The sequence below is a fragment of the Episyrphus balteatus genome, chromosome 1 (genome assembly GCF_945859705.1).
Source record: "Episyrphus balteatus chromosome 1, idEpiBalt1.1, whole genome shotgun sequence".
NCBI classification, from domain to species: Eukaryota; Metazoa; Arthropoda; class Insecta; order Diptera; family Syrphidae; genus Episyrphus; species Episyrphus balteatus.
This window is the reverse complement of record NC_079134.1, coordinates 99533536-99553268: the sequence shown is the minus strand read 5'-3', so window position 1 is coordinate 99553268 and position 19733 is coordinate 99533536. Positions and strand designations below refer to the sequence as shown.

The window sequence follows — 19733 nt, the reverse complement described above, 5'->3', positions numbered from 1 at the left end:
ATACACGGAGAAAAAAAAATTACAACGTAAAACTAAAAAAATTCCTTTTTGCACTGTTATTTTTATAAAAGACTGAACTAGAGGGTAAGGGTAAAGTGCTCGACTGACAGGCAGGTCCATTTCCGGCATTAACCATTTTTTTTTACCTTTTTTTATTTTTCTTGAAAATAACCAAAATTTTAAAAAACTGACTTAATGCATTTTGTTGCAATAATAAATCATATAAAATGATAATACAGGTGTTTCATTAAAAAAAAAAATGGTCATAATATTTTTGACCGCACTTTGTATGGGAGGTGACCCACTGTGCACCGGTAGCGCATTTCAACTTTACCAATCGCCAATGGGGATTGTCACTTTTGTCGCCTGCGACTTACGTTCACACGAGTCGAAAAGCTTCGCCGCACGGCAAAAATCGACACGTGGAAAGTCCCCATAACATTTCAAAAACAGAGGAAATTGAAAGTAATAAACGACAGATCTATTTTTATGTTTAAATTAATTTCAGATTTTTTTTAACCAAAATAATTGTTACAATTCATTTATTATATTAATACTTATAAAACTGATGAAACTGTTCTATTTTTTCGACATTAATCAATAAAAATATTGTAATCTTAAAACCAAAATTACACTTTTATTTTTGGGTCCCCACATTGTTGCATTTTTTTTTCATTTTTTTTTAATACTTCTTGTAGTCTTCTGTGAATAACTTTTTCCCATATATATTTTTTACCGAAATAATATAAAAATTACTCTTTTGCGCAGAAAATAACGAAATGTATATACAAAAATTTAAGAGTTTTTGCAAATATAACATTTGGATTAAATTTTAAATTAATTTCTCGTATGAAAACTATATTTCAATACAATTGCACCCATTTCAATAGAATACAAATAAAATTTTCAGTACAATTAAAAAATGTCATTTTCCATCCCTGTTCCGGACGCTTCCGGAGAGCCAATCGCCATTATTCTGTGAAATTTCAAATATCAAATATAAATAAATTTTGTTTTTCTTTCAAAAGAAATATTAGTGGTATTCACGTTAACGCGGAAAACCCATAGGAACCGTAGAAACCGTAGAATTTTCTATCGGTAGAAATGAGCTGTCAAAATTTGTATGGGAAAAATATTCCGCAAATCATAGAATTTTACCTCACAAATTTGAAGCAGAAACCGTAGAAAAAAAATCTGATAAACTTTGGGTGTGTTCAATCACCTATCGGATAGGCTATCTGGGATCACCGTATCTGGAATATCTTTTTGAACGCGATTTATGTCTTATTATTCAGATAACCACAAATAAAATATGTTAATATTGAAAAGAGAATATTATTTTATTTGAGCAAATTACACTTTTTTTATTGTTGCATAGTATTTGTAAAATTAGCTTGGCTTAATTTTTTAATTAAACAAATTTTATAAGTTCAATTTGACGTCTAACAAACAGCTGCTTGTTTCCCTTGTTTACGCAATTATTTTCTGATGGGGTGTTCATTTAAACCTTTTGGGGAATTTTCTACTTTTCTACAAAGTAGAAAATTATCTCGTTACGTGAATACCCTTATTATAAATTATTTTCAAAAGCGGTAATATTCAACAAATTAATGGTACAGTTGGTTTGCAGAATATTTTAAGTAAGTACATAATGCGTTTATTTGTTTAATTACAGAAAAAATAACATTTTGAATGAAAAACCAAAAAAAAACTGATTGAGTGATTATTCTGACTTCTTAATATTCATGTATTAGTGCTTCTTCCTTTTTGCACTGTTATTTTTATAAAAGACTGAACTAGAGGGTAAGGGTAAAGTGCTCGACTGACAGGCAGGTCCATTTCCGGCATTAACCATTTTTTTTTACCTTTTTTTATTTTTCTTGAAAATAACCAAAATTTTAAAAAACTGACTTAATGCATTTTGTTGCAATAATAAATCATATAAAATGATAATACAGGTGTTTCATTAAAAAAAAAATGGTCATAATATTTTTGACCGCACTTTGTATGGGAGGTGACCCACTGTGCACCGGTAGCGCATTTCAACTTTACCAATCGCCAATGGGGATTGTCACTTTTGTCGCCTGCGACTTACGTTCACACGAGTCGAAAAGCTTCGCCGCACGGCAAAAATCGACACGTGGAAAGTCCCCATAACATTTCAAAAACAGAGGAAATTGAAAGTAATAAACGACAGATCTATTTTTATGTTTAAATTAATTTCAGATTTTTTTTAACCAAAATAAATGTTACAATTCATTTATTATATTAATACTTATAAAACTGATGAAACTGTTCTATTTTTTCGACATTAATCAATAAAAATATTGTAATCTTAAAACCAAAATTACACTTTTATTTTTGGGTCCCCACATTGTTGCATTTTTTTTTCATTTTTTTTTAATACTTCTTGTAGTCTTCTGTGAATAACTTTTTCCCATATATATTTTTTACCGAAATAATATAAAAATTACTCTTTTGCGCAGAAAATAACAAAATGTATATACAAAAATTTAAGAGTTTTTGCAAATATAACATTTGGATTAAATTTTAAATTAATTTCTCGTATGAAAACTATATTTCAATACAATTGCACCCATTTCAATAGAATACAAATAAAATTTTCAGTACAATTAAAAAATGTCATTTTCCATCCCTGTTCCGGACGCTTCCGGAGAGCCAATCGCCATTATTCTGTGAAATTTCAAATATCAAATATAAATAAATTTTGTTTTTCTTTCAAAAGAAATATTAGTGGTATTCACGTTAACGCGGAAAACCCATAGGAACCGTAGAAACCGTAGAATTTTCTATCGGTAGAAATGAGCTGTCAAAATTTGTATGGGAAAAATATTCCGCAAATCATAGAATTTTACCTCACAAATTTGAAGCAGAAACCGTAGAAAAAAAATCTGATAAACTTTGGGTGTGTTCAATCACCTATCGGATAGGCTATCTGGGATCACCGTATCTGGAATATCTTTTTGAACGCGATTTATGTCTTATTATTCAGATAACCACAAATAAAATATGTTAATATTGAAAAGAGAATATTATTTTATTTGAGCAAATTACACTTTTTTACTTGCGATATAGGTACTATATATCAAGTTATGTATTCGTACAAAAAAAAAAGTTGAGATAACATTTTTCCATGACATTACGATGGTAGACAATGCCAAAAAAGTGGGTCCCGGAAGTCCGTCTGTCTGTCTGTCTGTCTGTCTGTCAGTCTGTCAGTCTGTCAGTCTGTCAGTCTGTCTGTCTGTCTGTATAAGGAGCTACAGCCTAAACGGATGGACCGATTAATGTCAAACTTGGTATGTAGCGTTATTTGGCGACTCTCCAGAGGGGTTTTTGGAATTAATTTTTTTGGACCAAAAATAACGGTACTTGTCATATAACGATTTTAGTAAAATTGAAATATCTCGAAAACGGCTCCAACGATTTTGTTTAAAAAATTCAAATGTTAGTTTTAAGCTAAGGTCTATCTTTGAATGAAAAATTTTTTTTTGAAAATCATTATTAACGGTACCTGCCATAGAACCGTTTTTTTTCAAATCCGATTATCTCCGAAACTGCTTATTCGATTTCAACGAAACTTTTTGTGAAGAAGCATTTATCAAATCTTAATATAAGCCAAAAATAAAATTTAAAAAAAAATATTTTTGGATTTTTAAAAAAATTTTGAAAATTTTTTTTTGAAAAATCAAATTTTCGAAAACGGGACATTGAATTTTTTTGAAATTTTGTTTTTAGATGTTGATTAGCGATTTCTATAAAATGGCATACCAATTTTATTTTAAAACTTTTTTTCCAAAAAATTATTTATAAAAAATTAGTTTTTTAAAAAACGGCTCTAACGATTTTGAAATTTTTTCTTCTAAAAATGCATGTTAATATATCAATAAAAACTGCATACTTGTTTTGGAGGGCAATTTAATTTCAGATTTTATTTAATTTTTTTAAAAAAACGAATTTTATTTTTTTTTTTTTCAAATTTCTATATAAAAATATCTTAAAAATTTAAGCAACTTTAACTCTAAGAGCAAGTTCGTGCGACCCAGTCGTGCATTTTATTTATTGTTGCATAGTATTTGTAAAATTAGCTTGGCTTAATTTTTTAATTAAACAAATTTTATAAGTTCAATTTGACGTCTAACAAACAGCTGCTTGTTTCCCTTGTTTACGCAATTATTTTCTGATGGGGTGTTCATTTAAACCTTTTGGGGAATTTTCTACTTTTCTACAAAGTAGAAAATTATCTCGTTACGTGAATACCCTTATTATAAATTATTTTCAAAAGCGGTAATATTCAACAAATTAATGGTACAGTTGGTTTGCAGAATATTTTAAGTAAGTACATAATGCGTTTATTTGTTTAATTACAGAAAAAATAACATTTTGAATGAAAAACCAAAAAAAAACTGATTGAGTGATTATTCTGACTTCTTAATATTCATGTATTAGTGCTTCTTCCTTTTTGCACTGTTATTTTTATAAAAGACTGAACTAGAGGGTAAGGGTAAAGTGCTCGACTGACAGGCAGGTCCATTTCCGGCATTAACCATTTTTTTTTACCTTTTTTTATTTTTCTTGAAAATAACCAAAATTTTAAAAAACTGACTTAATGCATTTTGTTGCAATAATAAATCATATAAAATGATAATACAGGTGTTTCATTAAAAAAAAAAATGGTCATAATATTTTTGACCGCACTTTGTATGGGAGGTGACCCACTGTGCACCGGTAGCGCATTTCAACTTTACCAATCGCCAATGGGGATTGTCACTTTTGTCGCCTGCGACTTACGTTCACACGAGTCGAAAAGCTTCGCCGCACGGCAAAAATCGACACGTGGAAAGTCCCCATAACATTTCAAAAACAGAGGAAATTGAAAGTAATAAACGACAGATCTATTTTTATGTTTAAATTAATTTCAGATTTTTTTTAACCAAAATAAATGTTACAATTCATTTATTATATTAATACTTATAAAACTGATGAAACTGTTCTATTTTTTCGACATTAATCAATAAAAATATTGTAATCTTAAAACCAAAATTACACTTTTATTTTTGGGTCCCCACATTGTTGCATTTTTTTTTCATTTTTTTTTAATACTTCTTGTAGTCTTCTGTGAATAACTTTTTCCCATATATATTTTTTACCGAAATAATATAAAAATTACTCTTTTGCGCAGAAAATAACGAAATGTATATACAAAAATTTAAGAGTTTTTGCAAATATAACATTTGGATTAAATTTTAAATTAATTTCTCGTATGAAAACTATATTTCAATACAATTGCACCCATTTCAATAGAATACAAATAAAATTTTCAGTACAATTAAAAAATGTCATTTTCCATCCCTGTTCCGGACGCTTCCGGAGAGCCAATCGCCATTATTCTGTGAAATTTCAAATATCAAATATAAATAAATTTTGTTTTTCTTTCAAAAGAAATATTAGTGGTATTCACGTTAACGCGGAAAACCCATAGGAACATAGAAATGAGCTGTCAAAATTTGTATGGGAAAAATATTCCGCAAATCATAGAATTTTACCTCACAAATTTGAAGCAGAAACCGTAGAAAAAAAATCTGATAAACTTTGGGTGTGTTCAATCACCTATCGGATAGGCTATCTGGGATCACCGTATCTGGAATATCTTTTTGAACGCGATTTATGTCTTATTATTCAGATAACCACAAATAAAATATGTTAATATTGAAAAGAGAATATTATTTTATTTGAGCAAATTACACTTTTTTTATTGTTGCATAGTATTTGTAAAATTAGCTTGGCTTAATTTTTTAATTAAACAAATTTTATAAGTTCAATTTGACGTCTAACAAACAGCTGCTTGTTTCCCTTGTTTACGCAATTATTTTCTGATGGGGTGTTCATTTAAACCTTTTGGGGAATTTTCTACTTTTCTACAAAGTAGAAAATTATCTCGTTACGTGAATACCCTTATTATAAATTATTTTCAAAAGCGGTAATATTCAACAAATTAATGGTACAGTTGGTTTGCAGAATATTTTAAGTAAGTACATAATGCGTTTATTTGTTTAATTACAGAAAAAATAACATTTTGAATGAAAAACCAAAAAAAAACTGATTGAGTGATTATTCTGACTTCTTAATATTCATGTATTAGTGCTTCTTGATTAGATTCTGATTTTAAATCGAGAAGAGAATTTCTCTTTTGAGAAGCGTTCTTGCTGTCATTTTCAAGTCAAATAAACGGTTTCAGAAGACTTCCAAATGCTTCCGGACGCTTCTGGACGCCCAATCGAAAACGACATTAGTTTTTGGCTCCTGTGTTTTTTAGGAGAATTACAGATTTTTAAATTTCAATACACTGTTCAATTTTGATAGCCCCGATGCATGGCTTCAATTATGAAGCCATCAAAATTGAACCTTTTCTCATCAGAAAAACCACTCATTTTTCCAGCTCATACAGAAAAGACTCCAACGAAAAAATATTCTAAACGAATACCTTTTCGTTGCTTGAGGTGGTTTCATTTGGAGTTTTAATCGTTTAAAATGATCCGCACTGTTTATTACTCTGCGGACTGTGAAAACACTTGCAGGGAACACCAGTTTTTTGTTTGATTTTTGCCGCAGAGTCCCACGAATTGGAGGCAGATCTCAAAATTGCTCGTTGAGCAACTGCTGTTGTTGCCGTTTTTTTACTTCCTTTCAAATGTACGAACTTTTATTTTTGAGGCATGAATAGTATAGGTACACAAAAACTTCGATCAATTTTGGTAGCTATAGTTAGTCATTGTGCTTTTAAGAAATCAATTTTAGTACTATCGATAGGGTTCCCAACTTTAGTTGGAAACAATGGAGGACAATATATTTTCAGAATAAAAAAACGGCATAATAACATTTGCTTTATTAATAAATAAAATTAAAAATTTAAGTTTAACCCCTTGTTACCCAACATCGTAAATTTTAAAATTAATAATGTCAATTGAAAGGGCTTTCACTATAATAAAACACATATTTTTTAAAAATTCAATAAATTAATTTTTTACTTAGTTATTTCGAAATTTACGCAGTAAAAAAAAAAGTTTAAATAATTTATTTTTGTATATAAATGCAAAAATTCAAACAAAAAGCTATCTAATATAATATTATAATATTTTTAGGCGCATTCCTAAAATTAAAAAAAAAAAAACCGTTAGTTTATGCACGAAAAATAATTTTTTCTGAATTTCGTAGTTTTTACATAAATTTGCTTGTTTTCCAAAAAAGCCGAACTTTCAACATTAACTGCCAATTAAAAACTATTGGTACTATTTATTAGAAATAAGGCGCATTATTTCGATTAAGCAATTAGGGGGGTTCACATTGACCAACTTACCGGACAGACCGGTTGTCATTTGGCCTGATGGCCGAATTATATTTTTCGTTCACACTCATCAGACAATTTTCATCAAAACCCACTTTTCAGCTTATTTTTAATATATCTTTACCCTATTCTGCTCTCAAATTAGAGACAATGGATTATCACTGTCTGCCGGACAGATATGTCGTTTAATTGACTAACATGTCCGTCCGACCACCAAAAAATCAAAATTTTTTGAAAACCATCCGGCAAACCGGACAGGCTGTCGGATGGGTGTTCACACTATCAAAACAGCATCAGATCAGACCAAATGGCGGCTGGTCTGTCCGGTAAGTTAGTCAATGTGAACCCCCCTATTCTTAAAGATTATGTAAGAAGCTTTAAAAGAATAAAAATATGTTTTTTACAGCTTTTGGGCGATCTTTTTCGGTTTGTTACAGAAATGTCACATAGGGCTACAAGGGGTTAATATACTCTATAATAGGTCGGTCCTCATTGACTTTTTTTTATTAATGAAGACATCCGCCAAATCGTCTCCAAATTAAAAAAAGCCTCTAATTTTGTTTTCAGATTTTTATCAATGTATTCCATTTACTAGCCCTGTATCAAAGTGAAATTATTGTCTTCGGAATTTGCGTCTGATTTTTGGATGATTCCCCTATACCCTTACGGCTTGATTGATTTTGTACTACTTTTGCACAAAACAGTTAAAATCTTCTATCCATGAAGAAAGCCTTCCATATAGAGTTGTGGCGAAGATCTTTCTGATAGAATTTAGAATAAAGATTTCCCTATAATTTTCTGCTTGGCCAGCATCACATTTTTTATATATTGCAAAAAAAATGATGTTTAAGTTTAATTCTATAAAACTTGGTATTATGATGTCTGAAGAACTATTATAAGTGGTGGCATTAACTTCGTTGGTCAGCAAATTTACGCTGATGACTTGGTGTTGCTTGCAGAAAACCTTTTAACTCTACAACTCCAAATAAACAAACTTCAGGCTTAATGTGAGACTTGGGATCTTCATATCAACGTCTTGAAAACAAAAAAAATGATTTTTGAGAACCGAAGAAGGAATAGACTACGTGAAGAGACTTGGCTTCTCAATAACCAGTCGATAGAAGTAGTTCTTGAGTTCAAGTATCTTGGCGTGCTGTTATCTATCAACTTAAACTTTCGGAATCATGTGAAAGAAAAAAGTAGCGAAGCAAAGTTGGCGCTCAACATGATGTATGAAATATAAAATGGCTCTCGTGGTTGGCTCGCTATGTATAAACATTGCAATCATGTTATGACATATCGTAATAGTTTTTGATACAACGAGTCTCTTTTCAATTCAAGAGGTGCAAATTTTGGCTTCTAAACAAATCTTGATGTTTGAAATCATTAAAATTTGATATTTTTATGTTTTAAATCATTAAAATTACCAGGTTTCATGTTGCAAATCATTAAAATTGTATAATTCCTCAGGTCCCATTTAAAAATACAAAAATAAAAATAAAAAAATAACAGCTTGGTGTTGGGGGTTTACAATCTGTGAAAAGTTTTGAAGTTTCCTCTATCCGCTAGTCCGCGGACAAGAGGGAAAGGGTGAAGGTCAAAAATATACTGAAAAAAATTGTTAGTCGAATATGTTCATATGACACATGTTTTCAATGTATTTTTTGATGCTGAATCTAATGGCATAAAAATAAAGTCAATGCGATTCCTTTACGAAAATTATTGCCGATTAAAAACAAGGGTTCTTGTTTTTTGAATTCAACAGGTAAAATATAACCAACATCCATGTGAAAAACATGCCACACTGATGAAATTTGGGATGAAGGTTTAAGATAAAGCAGGGACAAAAGATTCATGACTGGCTGGGTGCTGGTACACTTACTAAAGCTTGTTTCAGGCAAAACTAATACGAAAACATTTTTTTCAACGTAATTCTAATTACAATCGTATAATTAACTTTTTTTTAAAACGAAATCATTTTAAATCGTTACTAAGTATCTAATCAGCCTAAAATTGTATAATTCATGTCATTTAAAAACGAAAACATTTCAAATCGTTTCTAAATACCTTATCTTAAAATATTCAAATTACTTTAAGTATTTTAAAACACCAATTCTTCATTTTGATTTTACATTGGGTTATTTTTCAGGAAAAATTACGATGCGAGCATAGTACCCAATCGAGAACTCTACTTTCCCAAGCGTTTAAAAAACGATTTTTCATTCGTAAACAATGCCACATAAACCATAAATTTTTAAGTAAAATGCTGTGAAAGTGACTAAGTGAATCCTTTGCGATTAAATATCTATATTTTGTACAAAATGTATTGTTTATTTTTACAAATGAATATTATAGTCCTCTATTAAGATGTACGCATACTAATTTTTACTATAATTTTTGTTCAGTATAATAATTTTTTTTCAGTTTTCCTTCAACGAGTTATAAAATACAAAGAAATAATATTATATATATAGGTAAAAATCACTCACTATTTTCATCACCAAATGCATGAGAGGCTCGCACCACCGCTGACCTGAAACGAAATAAAAAACAAAACATAAAGGTTTTATAATGAAAATATTCTTTTTTAACAAGGAGACTCGTAATTGAAAAAGCTAATCCATTATAGCTGCATTAGGGTGGTCGTTATTTTCAAAAAGTTGGAATTTTTATGCTCCCAAGGACTCATACGGTTGGAAATAAATAAAAAAAAATATTCCCCAAGTTTCAAGTCTCTAACTAAATTCTAACCCGTGCCTCCAAGAGGTTGAAGTTTCTTATGGGAATAAATATGGGACCTTTTCCAAACAATTTTAAATTCCAGCCAAATTATTTGTGTTGTGTCCACCGATAGACATCACTGTACTTTAATTATATAAACCTATGTACTAATATCTCTACACATACACATCATTATAAAATGTTATTCTTCAGACGATGGCCAGAAAAAAGCATTTTTCTTATCTTGGTGTGGCCCTGAATTGTACGAGCTCATTCGAAATTTGTTTGCAGATAAGAAAGTAGAAGAAGTAGATTTTTCTCTAGTGATTTCTAAGCTTACGGTGTGGTTTGCTGATAAAACACATGTGCTTGCTGCCCGCTATGCCTTCTTTCAAATGCGAATGAAAGATAACCAAACATATGCAGAATGGGTGGCAGATTTACGGGGTGCTGCTAGGGACTGTGCATTTGTGTGTGACAAAAAAGAATGCAAACAACCGTTTGTAGAAAATCTGATAAGAGATATAATTGTTTTGCATACACGACACGACCCAGTCCGTTCAGCTGCTTTGCAACACTCGAATCCAAGCTTGGATAACGTTGTGAAGATAGCTGAAGCTTATGAATCGACACAAAAAACAGTTTTGACAATAAAAGGTGATAACAGTGCATCTCAGACAGTTAATCATGTTGAAACCAATTACAAAAAACAGCATGCGCGCTCTAGAGGTCGTTCATTTTCAGATTCTAGAAGTGCAAAGCCACAATTGTCTTCTAATTATCGAAAAGAATCTAAACGATCTTGTCCAGGTTGTGGGGTAAGACACACTCATGCTCAATGTCCGATGCGCGAAGCTGAATGTAGAATTTGTAAAATAAAAGGTCTATATCGTCTGTGTGTTGGCAAAGGAAAAGATTGCGGCAAAGACAAAATCGATCAAATTCTCACTCTAAAAGAAGGAGGCACCGATGTAGCTAGGCAAGGAAAGCAATTTTTTGCCAAATTGTTGGTAAATGAGGTCGAGCTAGACTTTCAGATCGACGCAGGTGCCACGTGCTCTATGATAGGGTTGAGAACATACATATGAACAGTTTGGAAGTCCAGTTTGTGTTAATTCTCATAAGGTGCTTAGGGCTTATGGAAATCATGCGGTTCCCGTGAAAGGTTATGTTCACGTACAGGTTCAGTTCAAAGGCAAAGGACATGCACTTCAATTGTTAGTTGCAGACACATATGAAGGTGGAAACATCTTGGCAATGGACTGGTTCGACACGTTAAATTTTCAAGTGAGTTGTTGTGATACTATATTTTTTTCAACTGCTAGCAAGGAAGATGAAATTGAATTAAAAGTATCAATAGAAAATATTTGTAGCCAGTTTACTGATGTTTTTGATAGTAGTTTAGGTTGCTGCAAGAACTACGCAGCTAAATTATATATCAAAGACAATGCTCGACCAAAATTTTTTAAACCTCGCCCTACTCCCTTTGCTTGAAAAGCTAAAGTAAAAGAAGAGTTAAGCAGATTACAAGCTGCAGGAATCATACGTCCAATTGATTCAAGCCAGTGGGCTGATCCAATCGTCGTAGAAAGCCGTCAGGTAAAGTAAGAATTTGCGGGGATTTTAAAATAACTATAAATCCACAGCTTGATGTAGACAGCCACTATATTCCCCGTGTTGAAGAGATTTTTCACAAGCTAGAAGGAGGTGTTTATTTTACGAAGATTGATCTTAGCGATGCTTATTTTCAAATACCCCTCGATGAGGAATCTAGAAAATACACGGTAATTAATACAGATTTTGGATTATTTGAGCATCTCAGGTTACCCAATGGAATTGCAAGTGCTCCATGCATGTTCCAAAAATTAATGGATCAAGTCATTGCTGGAATGAATCATTGTGCCGTTTTTATTGACGATTTTATTGTTACAGGCCGTAACAATAAAGAGCATGCCGAAAACGTCAAGGAGCTTTTGGGGTGATTAAAGTTATTTGGTCTACACTGTGAAGTTAAGAAGTGCGAGTTTGCTAAGAAAAGTATCGAGTTTCTTGGCCACAAGATTGGTGCTAAAGGCATAAGGCCAACCGATACTGGAATTCAAGCCGTCCAAAACATGGAACCTCCAAAAAACCTAAAACAATTGCAAGCTTTTTTAGGAAAAGTAACGTATTATGGAAAATTTATTAATAATCTTTCAAAAATTGCAGCTCCGCTCAACGAGTTAAGAAAAAATAACGCACGTTTTATTTGGACCCGACGCACGCCAACAAGAAGCCTACTCGTCTTGTGCATTTAACAAATAATTTACCACTGCTAGCAACTGATGCATCGTTTCATGGCATTGGTGCCGTGTTAATGCATCGATTTCCAGATGGCTCCAAACACCCTATAGCTCACGCATCCAAAACTTTGAATGTACAAGAAGTCAAGTATAGCCAAATTGAGAAAGAGGCGCTATCAATAATATTTGGGGTACAGAAATTTTAACCAGTACATTTACGGTCGAAAATTCGAGCTGGTTACTGACCATAAGCTGCTCTTGTCCATATTTAGCCCCACCAAGCAGTTACCAACCATGACAGCTCACAGACTACAAAGATGGGCAATTATTTTAATGGCATACAGATATACCATCAGATACAAGCCAACACGTCAACATGGGAATGCTGATGGGTTGTCGCGCCTACCAGTAGGGCCCGATCTGAAATTTGACATGGAAGTGGAAAAAATTTTTGAGGTTACCGAAGAGCTGAATGACGAAATTGATTTTCCTATCAATGCAAAGGTGGTAGCAAAAGAAACATGTAAGGACCAAGTGCTTAGAAAGGTTAATCGAATGCTAGATGTTGATTGGCCTGAAAAACTTACAAAAGAGGACGAAGCCTTAAAGCCATATTTTTGGCGGCGATTTGCTTTAGCTCGCCAGAATGGAGTCTTACTTGAAAAAGGAAATGATATGTCCAGGGTCATCGTTCCTTTGAAGCTTAGAAAAAAAGTTTTGGCGATGTTGCATGCTGGCCATTGGGGTATAGTTCGTACAAAACAGTTAGCTCGTCGACATTGCTGGTGGCCAGGAATCGACCATGACATTGAGTTATTGATACAACGCTGTGAAACCTGTCAAGAGAATGCTGCGAATCCACGAAAGGAGTTTACAAGCTGGCCGATTCCATCTGAACCATGGCAGAGAGTACATGTGGATTTTGCTGGTCCATTTCTGTCGGGCATGTACCTTATCTGCGTAGATGCTTACTCTAATTTCCCATATGTGGTCGAAATGTCAAATACGTCAGCCGAATCAACCATTACAGCGTTAGAAAGCATTTTTGGCATAGAAGGTCTACCTCAGCTGCTCGTTTCTGATAACGGACCCCAATTTACATCGGAACAATTTGTGAAGTTTTGTACTGAGCGTAACATACAACACATGCGATCAGCTCCTTTCCACCCCTCATCCAACGGAGAAGCTGAGCGAATGGTTAGGACATTTAAGTCCGCTATGAGAAAGCTGTTTCAAGATGGTAATAATAAAAGAAAAGCCTTACTAGATTTTTTAGTTTCTTACAGATCTTTACCAAATGCAAGTGGAAAGTCACCATCGGAGCTACTCCATGGAAGACAGCCCCGTACCCTTTTGTCACATTTAGCACCACGTGATGAAATGTCTAAGCAGCTCCCAATTAAGTCAAAGTTCATGATTGTAGAAGAACTATATATCCGAAACTTTTCAAAAGGACCAAAGTGGATACCAGCCAAAATCACAAACAAAGTTGGCAATCGAATGTTTGAGGCACAAACTAAGAAAGGTGTCACGAGAAGGCATCAGAATCAAATAAAAAAATCCATCGGGATATGTGAGTTTGATGAAGCTCAACGTTTAGCTGCACTTAATCACTCCGAACAACATAAACCTGCGACTACCTTTTCATCAACATACTCTGAAGCACAGCCAAGAACATCAGTGGAACAACAGCTACGGCGATCACAACGCATCCGGTTGTCAGATTCGCACCCTCTGTTAACATTCGACACCGAAGACGATAATTTTGAAGGGGAGAGAAATGTTGTGTCCACCGATAGACATCACTGTACTTTAATTATATAAACCTATGTACTAATATCTCTACACATACACATCATTATAAAATGTTATTCTTCATATTTGTATAATCTGACAGTTATTGTGCAGTTAGAAAAAAGACACGAACCTTACACATTTTACCTTTTGTTCTCATACTATTTATTATTAAAATAAAGATTAACTATTCAATTAAATTATTACTTTTTACCGATATATCAATTTGTTCCAAAAATTTAAACTTTGCAGACTTAAACCTTACAGTGGTAGCTATCAATTAAATTTTCAAATTTCAGATTTTTAACTGTTATAATTTCTGAGTTTCAGCTCGGTAAAGAAAACCATTTTTTCATACTTTTTCAAAAAGTCGTTCCTTACACGTTTCATATAAAAAAATTAAATTTTATTCACAAATTAGCGTAAAAGGTATGTATATTAAAAAATTTAATAATTTATGTTTAATTCATTGTTATACAGCGTGTCCCGGAAATGAGGTAAGAAAATTTTGAGGGATGAAAAGAATTGTTCTACAGTAACTCCCTATCTGCAAAGTTGATACCCTTTAGCGATGATTTAAGAAAACTCTTACTTTGGCATGCCTTTACTCATGTTAATGTTTATAACTCCGTTAATACTTATGATAAAAACTTCATTAATGTCTTGATTTTTAGAAGAAATGCTATTCTTTGTACCTGCAAAATTTTAATATCTTTTTTAATTGCTCAGATATTAATTTTTAAATGGAACTATTTTTTTCTTACCCATGATAATTTTTGACTTTTGGGCCGATTTTCTTCGATAAATGTATTATAAATTTACAATTTTTTTTTTGTAGTTTAAGTTTGTTTATGTTTACAACAATTATTTAAAGTGTGCTCCTTGATTTTGTGTGCTTAATAGAGCCCGTTTTTTTTATTTTATTGATATTAATTTATTCTATCTATTGTCCCTTTTTTTAATGACGGTTCAGAGAATACATTCTTTTTGTTCCACAAGAAGTGCTATTGATGTCAAATAAGTAACGCTTTTCACTCCTACACCAAAAAAAAACCGATATCAATTTAACATTTTTTAAATATCAAATTGACATTTTTTAAATATCAGCCAAAAATGCTCTATAAAAAGTGTTTTATGATATTTAAAATGTTAAAACAATATTTTTATTCTTCTTCTTCTTCTCCATTATCGACGATAGTCATGAATCAGGGATGCCATTCTAGCGACTTTGTCGCTAGATCTAGCGACATTTCAACTTTTTCCGCGACAAAAAATATTTTGATGTCGCTAGATTATTTCTAGCGACTTTTCTAGCGACTTTTGAAGCCAAGCATTTCTGAGTTGTGAAACGTAAATACTATTTTTATTATATAAAAGCACTGGTAGTTGAACCTTGTGAAAAATAAAACCAGAAACAAATTGTCAACAAAAACTTTAAATTCTATTATTCTTATTCGAAATCAGCTTAAATTACTTTACAAAAACTGTCAAACCTATGAACTACCAGAAATCGTTTTAAAAACAAATGTAGATATTTAAAAATAATGCTGTTGAAGTTCTTGCAACTGAGAATATTGAAGAAATCGATATTGATCTTTTTGTATGTGATTCAGAATAAATACTAAGTATTTTATTCCAAAAGATTTATGAATTATCTATATATCTAAATACCTATTAACAACGAGACTGAATTCTTATTTTGTTTTACCTTTATTTGTTTTTTGTTACTCTAGCCTTAAGTTTTTTTAAATAACTTTGAATTTTGAAAAAAAAAAATAAAGTTATTCCAAAATAAATTTTTGTTGAGCTTTATTTTACAATTTTTTCCTAGCGACTTCTAGCGACTTTTTGTCTCCAGAATTTCAGCCAATCTAGCGACTTTTAGGGGTTGGCCTAGCGACTTTTCATTTCAGCTTGTGGCAACACTGGTCATGATCTCGGATGGGGTCACAACTCTCCCACTTTACTGCTTCACACTACGGCTCCGCATGTGGGGTTCGCCGGGTTGACCTCAGGAAACGTCAGCAGGCTTCTCGATTTTGAATTGTTCCATGTCTAAGGCCAACTGAATGCAGTTGTCGTTGCATTTGTCTTCTCCATGAGTTCTTAGGCCTGCCTCTTCTTCGCGATTGCGTTGGAACGTCGTAAGCGTTCGCCTTTTGAACTGGGTTCTCAGGGTTTCGTCTTTGTACATGACAGTACCAGCTTAAACGGTCATGCTGTATTTTATCCAAGATGGTGTTTTTGATGTGAAGGCTTCCTCGGATTTTCTTGCTTCTGATTCGATCAAGCTTTGTTACTCCTGCTGTCATACGAAGCATCTTCATCTCAGCTGCTGTCAGTTTACTCTCATACGTTCTGTACATTGTCCAACATTGTGAACCGTATGTAAGTGCCGGGCGAACAACTGCAGTATAGAGCTTTCCTTTCAGTTTAGGGGGCATTTTTCGGTCACAGAAGATGGCAGAGTTTTCGCGCCACTTCATCCACCCTACACTTATTCGGCGGTTGATGTCGTCATCACAAGAAGCTTGGTTGTTGATCATAGATCCAAGATATTTGAACTTTTCGCACTTGGGAAGTGTAGTTCCATTCAGGTAAATGTCCGGAATAGGGCCGTCTGGGTCAGAAAATGGACAGCAGAGATATTCTGTCTTTTTCGCGCTTATCCGGTACCCACTTCCCTCCAGAACATCCACCCACACATCAAGTGCTCGTTGCAAGGATGTTGGATCTTCACTTATGATGGCTCCATCATCAGCAAAGAATAACTGATTCACTTTCGGATCCGTCACTTTTCCTTCAAGCAGAAAATCAAGGACTGTAATAAAGAGCAAAGGACTCAGGACGCTTCCCTGGTGCACACCGACTTTGATTGGGAACTCTTCGGTGACTCCTGCGGGGCATTTTACCTTCGTTTTTACTTCATCGTACATGTCCTTGATCATCCGTACGTATATTTTTTTTATTATCAGGATTATATTTAAATGTCACATTTTGGAAATTTTTTTTGATATTTTACTATCATTTTTTCATATCAATTTCTCATTACAAATTATTGGAAAATAATAAATAAAAAATTCTTAATGTGCTCTAATTTAAAGGCTCTTTGTGTTTTTTCGAAGTAAAAATTTACAGAGAAAATTTGTCGGCAATAAGATTTTACTTCACATAGTTTGGGAGAAAATAACAAAACAGTTATATCACCTATAATAGAAAAAATAATATCACCACTATTATGTAAATAATATTCACTTTCAGTATAATGTTTTGAAAAAAGAAAGAATAAACTAAAACGTAAAATCTAGTCAACATTATTGTCAAATTGAAATTTTCACTATCCATTTAAACTTCAAAAAATGTCAAAATTATATTTTAACTGTCAAAGTGAAATTTTCACTATCCACTTAAAATTAAAAATGTCAAAATGATATGATAAAATATAAAAATTGATATTTTAATTGTTGGACGACTTTTGTCACTGAAAAATGTTAATTTGATAGCTGTTATTATCAAATTTGCCAATATTTTGCAGTTTGGAGAACTTGCAAATCGTTGAACAGAACAGGTCCATTTCTTCCAATCCAATGATAACCGTAATCTTCATCAGCCAATCTTAAAATTCATGTCCTTAGTAGGCTGGAGCGTCATCTTGTTCGTAATATGAAGTAGCTAATTGAATCAGTGAAATATCCTGGATTGTGTCTGGTAAATCATATTGGAGAACCTCCATCAATTAATATTAGCTATAAAATAAAAAAAAACGGGCTCTATCAAGCACACAAAATCAAGAAGAACTACAAAACTACTACAAAAATAAATTTTTAATTCGTACCCATTTTTGACTAAAGCAAAAAACACATTTTTTTAGAGATTTTATCATAAATTCTATGAGTTTTCTGGCAAACTTGTAGATGACTTTTTTGTTCATTAAATTTTTCTTCATAAGAATAAATTTATAAAACACTTTGTTTATAATACATTTATCAAAGAAAATCGGCCCCAAAGTCAAAAATTATCATGGGTAAGAAAAAAATAGTTCCATTTAAAAATTAATATCTGAGCAATTAAAAATAAAATGCACGACTGGGTCGCACGAACTTGCTCTTAGAGTTCAAGTTGCTTAAATTTTTAAGACTTTTTATATAGAAACTTGGGAAATGTTGGTATATAAAAAAAAAATAAAAATATAATTAATTTTTCAAAAAAATAAAACAATATCTGAAATCAAATCGCCCCACAAAACAAGTATGCAGTTTTATTTGATATATAAAGGTGCATTTTTAGAAAAAAAATTTTCAAAATCGTTAGAGCCGTTTTTTAAAAAACTAATTTTTTATAAATAATTTTTTGAAAAAAAAGTTTAAAAATAAAATTGGTATGCCATTTTGTAGAAATCACTTTTCAACATCTAAAAACAAAATTTCAAAAAAATTTATTGTCCCGTTTTCAAAAAATTGATTTTTCAAAAAAAAATTTTCAAAATTTTTTTAAAAATCCAAAAATTATTTTTTTCAAAATTTTATATTTGGCTTATGTTTACATTATATAAACGCTTTTGTATAAAAAATTTCGTTGAAATACAATAAGTAGTTTTACAGAAAATCCGATTTGAAAAAAGCGGTCCTATGGCAGGTACCGTTAATAATGATTTTCCAAAAAAAATTTTTTCTTCGAAAAATAGACCTTGTTAAAAAACAAACACTTGAATTTTTTTAACAAAATCGTTGGAGCCGTTTTCGTGAAATTAAACTTTTCCGAAATTTTTGTATGACAGGTACCGTTATTTTTGGTCCAAAAAAATTAATTCCAAAAACCCCTCTGGAGAGCCTCCAAAAACTGCTACATAGCAAGTTTGGAGTCAATCGGTCCATCCGTTTAGGCTCTAGTTCCTTATACAGACAGACAGACAGACTGACAGACTGACAGACTGACAGACTGACAGACTGACAGACAGACGGACAGACGGACTTCCGGGACCCACTTTTTTGGCATTGTCTATCATCGTAATGTCATGGAAAAATGTTATCTCAACTTTTTTTTTTTGTACGAATGCATAACTTGATATATAGAACCTATATCGCAAGTAAAAATATTAACATTTTGCAGGTATAAAGAATAGCATTTCTTCAAAAAATCAAGACATTAATGAAGTTTTTATCATAAGTATTAACGGAGTTTGTTTATAACATGAGTAAAGGCATACCAAAGTAAGCGTTTTCTTAAATCATCGCTAAAAGGTATCAACTTTGCAGATAGAGAGTTACTGCAGAACAATTTTTTTCTTAGAATATACCCAAGAATCATCCCTCAAAATCTTCTTATCTCATACCGGGACACCCTGTATAATATCGTCGGAACAAAGCCAAAACCGCGAATCTGCATTTTTGGACATTTTCACTTTAATGCGTCATTTAACTTCACCGAAAAAAAATTTGATAATAACAGCTATCAAATTAACATTTTTCAGTGACAAAAGTCGTCCAACAATTAAAATATCAATTTTGATATTTTATCACATCATTTTAACATTTTTTTAATTTCAGGTGGGATAATGAACATTTCACTTT

At 32.1% G+C, this 19733-nt stretch overlaps 1 protein-coding gene across 1 annotated transcript in view; it reads right to left on the bottom strand.

Annotated features, from left to right (window-relative positions):
• LOC129906542 (uncharacterized) overlaps positions 1-19733 on the bottom strand; it is a 134346-nt gene that overhangs the window by 102177 nt on the left and 12436 nt on the right. The window contains exon 2 of the mRNA XM_055982331.1: positions 9856-9899. Coding sequence (XP_055838306.1) covers positions 9856-9899 — 44 coding nt within the window. The remainder of the gene's footprint in view (positions 1-9855; positions 9900-19733) is intronic.